Source organism: Primulina tabacum, chromosome 8 (assembly GCF_025594145.1).
Source record: "Primulina tabacum isolate GXHZ01 chromosome 8, ASM2559414v2, whole genome shotgun sequence".
Taxonomy (NCBI): domain Eukaryota; kingdom Viridiplantae; phylum Streptophyta; class Magnoliopsida; order Lamiales; family Gesneriaceae; genus Primulina; species Primulina tabacum.
The window spans coordinates 4,552,898-4,565,947 of record NC_134557.1 but is presented as its reverse complement, the minus strand read 5'-3'; the positions used below and the strand labels follow the sequence as shown (position 1 = coordinate 4,565,947).

Here is a 13,050-nt window from a genome sequence, read left to right as displayed (position 1 = left end):
TTCGGTTTAACCGATTTTATGCTAATCCATATTGATGGCCATTCGGAAATCAGGTTGGGGGAGGAGAAGCAAGAAAACCTGGAGAAGAATTATAAGTAGTTTAGATTACAAAACTTGCTATTCTGAATATGTGCTAAAGCATCTAGCAACTCAAAACAGGGCACATATTACTAAATGGCCTGGGTCTTCCTCGTTACATCGATATTACAACATAATATCGATGGTAAGAATTACTATCCTGTATTTACAGGATTTAAAAAAGAAGACAATCTCGTGTATCCTGGGAAGAAGATAAAAAACACATTCTCTTCTTCCAGGCATTTTCAAGGAGAAAAATAATTCAGCTGCTCAACATCTAAATCCAGAAAGATGGCATGCAAATCTGCAGCAAACCATCCCCGATATTTTTGGATTGGATTTTCGTGCTAAGATAAATATAATAAACAATACTATCTATTTGCATGTTTTAACAATGCGAAGAGTTCGACATCATCGAGGGCCGATTCTGCAACTAGTTGAAAAGGAGTTTTGCCTTCTCTGTCAACAGCTTCGGGAGTTGCTCCCCTGCAGAAAATGAAGTGCCATATTTAGAGTGATTATGAGCTAAAAGCAATCTCACGTCAAAGCAATCTTCAACCGAGAATGCCCCAAATTCCCGTTAGTATCACATGTAAAGTAGTCTCAGTCGTTATTAAAAACTAGGAGAAAAGAACATTTTCACATAATCAATCCAGAGATGCCCAAATTTCTCACAGCTTAAACCAAGATTTAATTGGTTTCTTGAAATTTGCGGTAAGCATAATTTTTCAAGAAAATGGACTAGCATGAATTAGTACACAATGCAGATAAAAGATAGCACTGCCCTATAACATGACCTCAAGAAAACAATCCTAAACCAAGATCTTCCAAGGTTCAACCTTCATTTTTTGCTAGATCGAAGTTATGCTAAAAGTCAGGTAACACTCAGTTATGAGCGCTAGTGTCTGTCATAGTGCTGATTTTGAAATCTGCAAATAACATCACATCTTCGTAAAGTATTATCTATAATGATCATGATATTGATCAGTAACTCAGGAAAAGCTTCTATATCTGTACATAAAATCAACATGCAACAAGCAGCAGCAGTCATATTTCATAACCTTAAGTTTTGGAATGAGGGAATATGTAAACTCAACTACAAAATAATTTTTTGGTTTGCGTGAAAACTGCATAGTTAGAAACTAGATTCACTTCAAATTATTGTTTGGTATATGAGATTACATATACATATATATAAACACAGCAGAGAACGCAAAGCATGTCACCTGGCGAGCAGCAGTTTTGCGATTCCAATTCTTCCCCTAATAATGCTATGATGCAGTGGAGTATGACCCCTTAGATCACAAGCATTTATGTTTGCCCCATGCTGCAGGAGCAGTTCTACCATGCCAATATCGGCAGTTTGACAGGCAAGATGAAGCAAGGAACATCCATCAAAAAGATCATCAATGAATTTGTTTTCATCTTCTACTTGTGGTTCTGGAGATCTTGAAATACCATCATCTACAGCATGAAAATTCTGATCCGGATTCGCATGCTCATGCAATCTCATTACATTAGCTAAAGTTAAAGATGTAAGGGGCGAGGCCTGACCAAGAATTGAATTGACATCTGCTTCCCATGTGACAATAAGGCGGTATACTGCTTTCATGTCATTAGCACGTACACTGTCCCACAACAGTTCGGCAACTGAAAGAAGATGCTGGCTGTCCTTTACCTTGTGAATGTAACGTTTTTCTGCATACTGCAATCAAAGAGGCACTATGCTTTAGGTTAGATATGAAACATAAAAATTAATTCGAGAACTATACATAGCCTTCTTATACAACCAACTTCCATGTTCTATAATCAATATTTCTGCAACCGATGATTAAGATTTCCAGCGAGTTCTTGATCATAGTTAATTTTTAAAAAAATATGGCAACCATGTTATGTTATCATCGAATCTTACATTGCAAGGATTAACACACAACAAGAAACAAATCAAATATAGTACTACTAGAACTATCTATAATTCTAGGACCATAACATGAGGTTATACTAAGTATTTAAGTTCCGCATAACCCAATTGCTAAGAAATCAGTTCTATCGACATATATAATTTTTTTTTCAAATGGCAATTCAACACCATAAACACATTAAATTCAAGCTTAGCTAAAGATTTCAACCATGTAACTTAATCCTTTTTGTCTTCTGCAAACTTAAAACAAATTATACATTGCCAGAGAAAACCTTTTTGGTGGCACTGGAGAAAATGGAAGTCCGTGTAAGTATGTTTGCACATGAATGCTTGATAGAAATGTAGAAATTCAACTTTCGTGCACACACTTAAAAGTTGCAGTTATCACAAGAAACAATTGCTGCTAGGATACCGCGACAACTACTAATATCTATTATTGCTGATAGTGTTCATCCTTCCACTCTATTTTAGGATTCACTTAGCTTATTGAGAAAAAAGATTGTACTACTTCCTATGTGAAATAATTCCAACGAAGCTGAACAGAACGTTACAAAGTCATTGAAAACAAAGGCAGGAAGTTTGGCATTAAAGACATTTCCAGTAAGAAAAGCTTTAAGGTCTTGATCCAAGGGCTGTAGCTTGCTCCATATACATTCCTTGGAAGAAAGTTTGCTCATCGTATAGTTGTTTGTCATATTACCATGCCTTCTAAACTGCTTAAATTCCGAAGATATATAGAGATCACCTTATTTACATATGAATTACTGCTCAGGGATCACTATTCCTAATCTATCTATATACCTATAAAATTATGGATGATGGGCAAAGTTTTTGCATTGTGATTTTACTATATTGCCCAAAAACTATACATTGTTTGTATTAATTACATGGGCATTGGTGAAAAAAGTATATAAAATTTAGGGACAAATTTGGGTATTGAATTTGTAATGTATTGATTATTTATTTAAATATACATTGTTTGTATTAATTGCATGGGCATTGGTGGAAAAAGCATATAAAATTTAGGGACAAATTTGGGATATTGAATTTGTAATGTATTGATTAAGAACTCATTAAACACACGAGAATCATAGTGTTTTTAATCTTTTTAATAGAAAATTGTAAAATAAGAAATTTTGAAAATAATATTACATAGAAATTGAATAGATATTCGATAATAAAAAATACATTAGAAAAATAATATTTCTTCATACATAATTCTTAGAAAAATATTTAAAAGAACAGATTTTTTAATTAAAAAAACATATTTTTCATTAAAAATATTAAAAGAATATATATTTAACTATTATACTTATAAAAGTGTAAAAAAAATAACAAAGTTTTTCATTGTAAATTTTCTATTACTCCCATAAATTGTGTGTTGTAAGATTAATTGCAAAGAATAAAAAAGTTTTTCATCGTAAATTTTCTACTATTCTCATAAATTGTGTGTTGTTAGACTAATTGCATAAAAATTTTATACACATTCATTAAATACATGAGTATCATAATAGTGTTTTTATTTTTTAATAGAAAATTGCAACGTAAGAAATTTTGAAAATAATGTTACATAAAAATTGAATAGATTTTTGATAATAAAAATATATTAAAGAAATAACATTTTCTTGATACATAATTCTTAGAAAAATATTAAAAGAAAATATTTTTTAATTTTAAAAAAAATTCATTAAAAATATTAAAAGAATATATATTTAACTATTATACCTATAAAAGTGTGGATACATAAAAAGTTTTTCAATTATGAACAGACTTATTTACCCTTCACATATTTACTTCTTTTAATTATCAAGTAACATTTGTGGTAATTTCACATTTAGTCTATTAATTAATAATTAATATTAATTAACCACATTTTATGGTTATGATTTTCTGCTTTTGACTTTTTTCCTTTCTCTTTTTTTATTATAATATTTAATTATGTCATATTTCATATTATTTCATTTTTTAAAAAAATTTATTTCATTCTATATACATATAAATGTGTGGATGTGTTTATTTATTTCCATTATCAAGTAATATATTATTTTACCTATAAAAGTGTGGATGATGGAAAAATTTTCTAATTTTGAACGGACATAATTACCCCTCACGTGTTCACTTATTTCAATTATTAAGTAATATATGTGGTAATTTCACATTTAGTCTATTAATTGATACTAATTAATCACATTTTATGGTTATGATTTTGTGCTTTTGACTTTCTTTCATTATAATATTTAATTAAGTCATATTTAAATTTTTTAAAAAAAATTATTTCGTGTCATCTCCATATTCTTAAATGTTTGAGCTAATTTTTAAAAAACATAATATTAAATTTACTTAATATTAATATTAATTATTTTTTCCATTTTAATAATTTTCTTGGACTTTCATTTAAATTCAAAATTAAATTAATTACGTTATTTATTGTGCTATTTCACTATCATTTGAATACAGTCAATGAATTATTAAAAATAAATTTTAATGTAATTAGATTTTTAAAAAAAACTTCAAAAAATTATATATACGAAGGTCCTGTGATAAAGTATATGAGTGCTTTGAATGAAGAGTCATTCAAATAAATTCTAAATTAATATATTCACAAATGAGAAAACAACAAAATTAAAATAATCATTATCACTTTTAAATTAAATAAAAAAATTGAACTGAAAATAAAATTATATTTAATCAAAATCTTAAATTTATTTTGTCAAACTATTAATTTCTAAATGCATAAACATATAAAATATTTTATAAACCAAAATTTAATGATGAATTTAAATATTATTAATCAAAAAACTAATAAATTTGAATCAGAAGTACCTATAAAAGTGTGGACAAATGAATCGTTCATCCACATACATTGGATGATATGGTACTATAAAAATATTTTTGTACAGTTGCTAAACGAGAAATAAATATGTAGAAAATCAATGAATTTTTAATTAGTTTTTCTCACTAATTTTGATAATAAATAAAATAAATTGAATGATTAATTGTTTTAATTACTCTCATAGATTCTATTTTATTTAAGTCTCCCTATATTTATATATTATCAAATAGTACTCAATTATGACAATAATGTCATGACAATTTATTTGCATCTGTAGAGTTGTTTACACACACATATAATGATAATTATATTGACAAAAAGATAATTAAACATTAATTAAAAAAATTAATAAACACTTAATTTGAACAAAAAATATAATATATTTTGAGCTTATTCACATATGTTATCATAATTTATACTTTTTCGGCTTATTTTCTAAAAAAATTCAATGACGTCATCTATTATATGCAAACAAAAAAAAAGAGTCAAATGATATATAGATAAAATTATTATGAAATTGTTTTAAAAAATGATACATGTAAGGCCCGAGATTATGATTACCGTAATCTAAAATGATTTGTTGATAATTGAGATGTGATTATAGACGGAAGGGATCAGACCGGAGATGCCGGAAAGAAGTTGGAAATATGTGCGAGGAAAAGACCTCGCGCATATGCGCGACCCTGCCGGGCGCATATGCGCGAGGCAGGCAGAACACCTCGCGCATATGCGCGACATGGATCCGCGCATGTGCGCGAGGGTACCCGAGAGTTGTGAAGAATGGAAAAAGGGCCTCGCGCATATGCGCCGAATGATGGCGCGCATATGCGCGAGTCACCGTGATGCTACGCGCCGAGATTAGGTCTCACGCATATGCGCCAAGTAGTGTCGCGCATATGCGCGAGACGTGTATTACAAAGAACAAGCCACGTTTGCTGAGACATGCATGGGATATATATATGTTACTTCCTTCATTCAGAATTTGGTAAGGAGTTACGAGAAAGCTCCAAATCCTTACGCCTTTTCCGACCTTAGCATTCGATTTGTTCCAGATCCGCACATCCGATTTTCAATCCGACTTCAGTACTGTATTTATGTCGACGAGAACTTCAACTGGACATTGAGTATGGACAGAATGGAATTCGAGACTTCGACTTCGTCAGACCGAAAAGAGAAAGGTATAAATTGATGTTGATGCGGGATTGCACAACTCGAGTTAGATTCGACTTGAGTTTCCCAAAATCACATACTGAACTGTCATTGCCTCGATATGTTGCAATGTTTGAGATTGTTATGCTTATTTTATTGAATTATACTTAAGCAGATATTATGAGTAGAGTCTTTAAATGATGTGTCTGATAGGTTGGCAGAATATGCCAAGTCTTTGGCAGCCCTGCCAAGACACCGGACGTTTGGTCATATTGATATGGCATAAGAGTAGAGCAACTCCTATTGCAGATATTTGATATAGAGACAGGACCAAAGTCCGTAATAAGAACGTACCGCCACCACGATCGGGAGAGTAGGTGGGAGATTGTTGCGTTCTTATTCAGATCGGGATCCCTAGATTAGAAAAGAGTCGAGTCAGAGTTTATAAGTCAGAGATTGTGAATCAGAGTTGATTTATAGTTTCGTATCGTTTTATGTTTTCAGATTGAATACATGTTATTGATATCTATTTCATGCCTTTATATTTGTTTATATGATTTCATGTATACATGATTTATACTGGGATATATTCTCACCGGAGTCATCCGGCAGTTGTCTTGTTTGTATGTGTGCATGACAACAGGTGGGACAGGTTCAGGGTCAAGAGGAAGATGAGAGACTACAGTTTAGCGTGGAGATCCGAACTCAGAAGTAGAATAGGATTCAGCATTTGATGTATAGTGATTGAACCCTAGTTTGATGAAAAGACATGTAGTACAAGACTTGTACTTTTATATTTACATGTGTATCAGACTGATTTCATTATGTTTCCGCTGTTGTATATATATAAAAAAATTTAGACCCTGTGTATTTAATTGATTTAATTATTCCCAAAATTGATTAAGAAATGAATTATCGTCCGGGTCCCCACAATACAAATGAGTCAAAAAGGAGTAAGAGCGAGATATTCCCACAAATAATTCTTTTTTTTTTTAAACTACACAAATAATTCTTAGTATAACGTTATCATCACTAAATTGGAAGTTATGTTGGTGTAATGAGAATCACCAGTTGTGCAAATAATATATACAAATTAGAATTTAAGTGAGAGGGAGAAAAAAGTCTAAAATTAATTTTATTATTTTATGTTAAAATTCTAAATTTCTATCTTTGTGATGTCTTTGAATTTGTATAGAGGAAAAGATAATTTTATCTATTTACGATTGTAAAACAATTAAGTTATGACAATTATATCACTTAAATTAATATGATATAATAAAATTTAAAATATGAAAAAAATAGAACATTATAAATATGACATTATCATCATTCATCTGACACCTCTCAAATATTTAATTAACAAAAAAAAAAGAAAAAAGTTGAAAAAATTAGGCACGATATTAATCTAATTTATTGATAACATTGTAATAATAATCAATTGAATTGGAAAATATTATTATACTTAAATAATTATATTTTATTTTATTTCAAATTTGGTAAATTTTTAATGCCCAGTATATATAGAATTCATCAATAGTGTATATGATTTTACTTTTCAAACGATACTAAGAAAAATTTTAAAATATAAATATACAATGAAAACGAATTCAAATCTTCTGTTAATAGCTTCGAACCTTAGCAAATGTCATTCTAAAAAATGACGGAATAATGATTATGATGATACATGATACTGAAGATTAATTTAGGGTGATGATATTTTTTACCCTTTTCTGAGATAAAATAGTGGTATTTCAATTATTAATTTAAGGAAATGAATCTCCACTTAATAAAATTGTTAGAAATGAAGTTTTCTTAGTTCACTATTTTGAGTAAATATATCTTGGGCATAGAAGGGGTTAGTAATGACAACTTTTCCCATGGGTTTGGGACCCTGCGAGGAAAACTCAAAACGAAGATTAGATCCCCGATTTTCTGAGTTTGGTTCGGGTTCAGGTATTTTTTAAAATCTTCGAAGTAGTTCACGGCGGATATGAGCTTATTATCCCTATCTCCGAACCCGCTTCGCTCCATTGTCATCCTTAGAAAGGGTCAATGGAGTATTTATTTACTTTATTTTCAATTCTTGTGTTTAAATATATTAATTTTTTTCTCAAAATACAATTTGTGTCCATAGGCTTTCTTTAGCTAATGTAATGTAACTTAAAATGAAAATTGTTGTTACATGTTCATAATCATTCCAAAATTAAAAGTAAGTACTATTTTAGATTTTTAATATGTAATTTTTAAATTTTAGGAGCATATTTATCAATTAATTGATACAATGAGTAGATAAATAACAATATCATATACTAAAATATTTTCTTCAACTCTTATATTGCTTAATTAATTAAAATATATTCATATAATTTTATTTACACTCTTATATTGCTTAATCAATTCAAAAAATTTCATATCATTGTATTTGTATTACTATGTTAGTTCAATTTAGTACTTAATTTGATAAATCATTATTCCAAATTCTTATAATGTGTTTTGATCTATTTTTTTCTGAGCGAAATATTGTTTGATGGATTGGATCATGTTATGCAAAGAGTAAAAATATTTTTATTATTAATTTAATTTTTATTTATTTAGAATAATAGGTTCACGTGCGGATGCACGTGCTTTTATGCTAGTACTTATAAAAGTGTAAAAGAATAACAAAGTTTTTTATTGTAAATTTTTTACTATCCCCTTAAATAGTGTGTTGTTAGATTAATTGCATGAAAATTTTCTACACAATTTATGGGAAATCTATGCATTAAAAATGAATATATGTTTGATACTAAAAATATTTTTTTTATTTATATACCTACAAAAATGTAGATCATTGATCATGTTTTCCAATTGTCAAAAGATAAAAATGAAATCCTCGTCAATACAAATCCAAAAATTCAATAAAGATAAATATGTAAATTTCTAATTTTTGTAAATGTAAAAATGAAATATCAAATTTTTTTATTTATTCCACCTAATATATAATTAATTAGTAGCATAATTATTCCACATAATATATAATTAATAGTATAATAAATGCTAATGAATTATCACTATAATATTCATTGATTGTAGTAATTTATATCACTTCAAGAATAAAATGTAACTCCTATATAGTTCTTAATTAATTTATTCGTCTAATATGACAAAAGACTAAACCCAGATAAATAAAAAAATGATTCAAATTATTTTTTAAAAAAATCCAATTTTAATTTTTATTAAATAATTAATATTTACGTGCATCGCACGTGCTTCTTGCTAGTAGTATTAAAAGCAATGATACAAAAAACTGAATATTAATCAAATGAGGTGATACCTTTGCATGAATGAACTTCTCTTTCACTGATATATGATCGCTATCCTTTGGTTTGCTATAAAACTTTTTGTGTTTGTCAGATTCAAAAGACCTGTGGTATAAAAATCATACTCGCTTTAAACAAATATGAAGAACATGACAAAGTGTTGATTGCAGTATACTTCACCTTCTTGGTATTTCATCTGCCTGAACAGTTCTACTTGCTTGCAACAATCCCTCCCATATTGAGTTGACAAAGACGTTGCCAAGTGCTTGAAACAAATTAATGATAGAAGGTTCCCAAACTTTGACATCAAGTGTTAAGGATCTTACCTACATTAAAAGTTAGGAAAGCCATGAGACGAGTACATACGTGTCAAATATTTTGTGGCTCATGATTAACATCCTCGGTGAAAATCAAACACTCCGTTGGACTTACACCAACATCAAATAGAAAACAATTGAATTCAAGGACAAAAATACGCACAACAAGGAAGCTACGATCAACTTGCCTTAGATATGTGCACACCTAGATTGCGATGAATGCCGGAGCATTCAATACATATAAGAATGCCAAGATTCAAGGAAGCCCAATCTGGTTCAGGAGCACCACAATCGGCACATTTATCATTTCCAGGCAACTTTTTCAATGCATCGACTGGCTTTTCGTTTTTTAAGCTGCTGGGAATTTGGACTGAACTTTTGGATAATCGTATAATATTTCGTGATGAAAGATCCTTTTCTGATGCATATTCTTCAATGGTCCTCACATCATGTTCAGGACTTCCAATGGAACTGCTTTCACTAACTGGGCTACAACAGAAATACTGACATACAAATGAATTATGATTACAATAATGAGAATAAAAATAAAAGAAACTGCCCATTCAATCACAATTTGCTTACCCTCTCAGGAGTCTGTGAACTCAGCAAAGAAGTAATAACTCCAGTTATTTTTTCGATCCAATCCATTTGTTCTGCTGCATTTTCTGCCTGTATCAAACAAGAAATTACCAATTATCAGAGCATTATGTCCATGTCCGCCACTTTTGAGTTTTTGTGAAAGAGATAACACTAAAAATTCTATCCGATGCGAGAAAGATAACCTGTAAAGTGTAGTTTTTTGTGGGGGAAATAATCCTGAAGCAAAATCTTAGATCCGACTGCTCTGCATCAACTTTTATTGTTGATGTCAGCAGGTTCACTGTGTGGCGTGCAACAGATTTTTCATCATGCACACCACCATGGTAATGAGATGAAAGCCACCGACTCAATAACCCCGAACCAGGTTCTGAGGGAGAACTTCTATGTATGGGAAATGGACTGTTAGAACCATGAAGCTGAGGGCCAAATGATCAAGTTAGCAAAAAGTATCGTTAAACTGAAACAGCATGCAGGGCAGAGTGCATTTGTTATTCCATGACTCACAGTTGGCCTGCTCCATTGTTTGCGATAGTAAAATAGCCTTCCCCGGCTGTCAAGAACAAAAAATCTTCTCTTCCAATCACCTCTCAAATTGGAGGATCGTTTCGAGAGATAACCTTGTTTAATGGTTTGTACCTACACTATTGAATTCTTAGTTACAGATATGACATCTCTAAAAGAAATAGGAGTCTAGAAAGAGAATATTAGAAATCTAAAGGCAATATCAGAAAACAACCTTTCCATCAGAAGCGGACCGCATCACTGCATCTATCATTTTATGGGAGCTTCTGGAAAAAGAATGTATACCATCCATATTAGTGGGACCATAAGGTCCAGTAAAAGACCGTCTGTTTTCTTGATCAACCTGTCTTTGGTATTCTTGCATACGATCATTGAGTGCTGCTTGCTCATAGTTAGAATTTTGTCTTGCTTGCTGGGCATAAGCCAATACCTGTAGTATAGTAGTGAGCTAAACAAAGAGCGGGTGCATGTTGAAATGAAAACGTTACATAGAGGAGCAACCAAGAGTCCCACAAATCGCAAAAAAAAAAAAATCTTAAATTGTGAACCCGAAATCATATACTTGGATGCCATCTTGGATAACAATTATCTATAAAATGCAAGTCAACTCAAATCCATTTTTCATGGTTTTGAATAACTACATCGATCAACAAATTCCAACCTTGCAAATAACTTAATTGTAAAGGATGAATAATTGCTGCCAAAAGCAAAAGGTCGTGTTGTAGTTTAATGGATTATCCTCCCCAAAGAAAAACTTGACGAGGAAGATCTGTACTATCTACCATAAAGCCTCTAAACATGGTTTGAGAAAGGGATTAAATTTCCTTGACCCATCCTCAGTTTTTTGGAAAAACTATCCGCTGGAGTACACATTGTCTTTTGCAGGGATACACATTGTCTTTTGCAGGGAAAAATAAACTGAATCATCTAGTATCTAATCATTTGAATCCGAATCCGAATCCGAATCCGTGCTAGGTTCCCATTCAGTTATCGTGGTAGGACTATTCATTGTTATACATATTTTATGTTGCTATCTTCAGTATTTTCTACTGCTAGCTGTTCAATATCAAATTAAGAAATTCCTCCATGCATAGACACTAAAGGAAATCAAGAACTTCAGATAGTCATCGTAGTCTGGAGGGAAGTATTGATGCCTTTTCCTGACAACAATCATCCTTCTTTAATTTTTCCCATAGATTGGGTATATCAATTAAAAATACAATCTCTTCTCAAGGGAAAAGTATAATCTACACAAAAAGTAAGAAGGGGTACAACTGAAAAATACCGATACAAAAACAAATAAACCTGATTGATATAAGGCTCCATTTGGTGCAATAGTTCATACCCCTAGCACAGAGAGGAACTTCAGAATAAGTAAACAAGAAAAAATGCAGAGCATGAGCAATGACAACTTCTCATCATGCCACAAACCTGTTTAAAGTAACGAAGATGAGCATCCATTGTACCACCAACAGCTTCTAAAAATTCAAACCTCTTCTTTGCTTCTACAGCAGAGAGAGCACGGACCTGAATTTGCAAAGGAGAAAGCAGGGTGCTCAAAATCTTCCCCTTTTCCAAATGAATCCTTCAGCTTTGCTGTGTGACAGAAATTTTGAAAGATGATGACTTGGAAGAGATTATCAAACCAGATTGAAGCGTGTTTGTTCAAAAGTTGATCTTGCATTGTGAAGTTCCTGGAAAATCTTGATAAATTAGAATTCAACAGATTATGGTTACCCATGCCAACTATGTGAATATTTACAGCCACAGAAATGAAGCGCTGCTGAATTAGAAAGGTATTAATGGTTGGATACCTCCTCTAGGGCAGTCGCTATGTCTATCCTTGCACTTTTCCTCAGTGATAAAAACTTTTCACGAACCTGAAACATGACAGGGACGGACATTCCAGCATATTAAGTACCAGTCTATGTCCCAAAAGTGAAACAAACTGACACAGTATTATTTAATTCTATTTCTTAAAGCGAAGTTCATACCATTTCACAATCCAGATATAAAAGGGAAGCAGTTTATGCTGGATTTAATTTCTGCTGAGCAAAACAACATCAAAAGGGTACAAGCAAAGAGAGATCCACTATCTTCCTTTGTATGTTTTTCTACGAAGGATAAGCAGCTGTTCCTTTCTTTTATCGAGGAATTTTAAATTTAAGTTAATCCTTCAAATCACTCTTATGAAATTTGCCCATGAAATGTTAAATTCAGTGAGAAAAGAAAATACCATAAAATCAATATCAACTCCAAGTCTACAACAAAACAAGACCTTCTGTTATGTAGAACTGTCAAGGTCTAATTTATCTGCCCAATATGCATGTC

At 31.2% G+C, this 13,050-nt stretch overlaps 1 protein-coding gene across 2 annotated transcripts in view; it reads right to left on the bottom strand.

Annotated features, from left to right (window-relative positions):
• Positions 1-96: 96 nt before the first annotated feature.
• Positions 97-13,050, bottom strand: part of LOC142553167 (ADP-ribosylation factor GTPase-activating protein AGD1-like) — an 18,277-nt gene continuing 5,323 nt past the window's right edge. Inside the window, exons 7-20 of one of the 2 annotated variants that reach the window (XM_075663204.1) lie at positions 12,534-12,599; positions 12,366-12,413; positions 12,151-12,246; positions 12,025-12,066; positions 10,934-11,149; positions 10,702-10,833; positions 10,380-10,613; positions 10,180-10,266; positions 9,786-10,100; positions 9,461-9,606; positions 9,295-9,385; positions 1,633-1,783; positions 1,305-1,542; positions 97-564 (exon numbers count right to left, since the gene is read on the bottom strand). In XM_075663204.1, coding sequence (XP_075519319.1) covers positions 450-564; positions 1,305-1,542; positions 1,633-1,783; positions 9,295-9,385; positions 9,461-9,606; positions 9,786-10,100; positions 10,180-10,266; positions 10,380-10,613; positions 10,702-10,833; positions 10,934-11,149; positions 12,025-12,066; positions 12,151-12,246; positions 12,366-12,413; positions 12,534-12,599 — 1,977 coding nt within the window. In that variant the 3' untranslated portion in view covers positions 97-449. Of the gene's footprint in view, positions 565-1,304; positions 1,784-9,294; positions 9,386-9,460; positions 9,607-9,785; positions 10,101-10,179; positions 10,267-10,379; positions 10,614-10,701; positions 10,834-10,933; positions 11,150-12,024; positions 12,067-12,150; positions 12,247-12,365; positions 12,414-12,533; positions 12,600-13,050 lie in introns of both variants that reach the window. The other variant, XM_075663203.1, reaches the window with a different exon arrangement.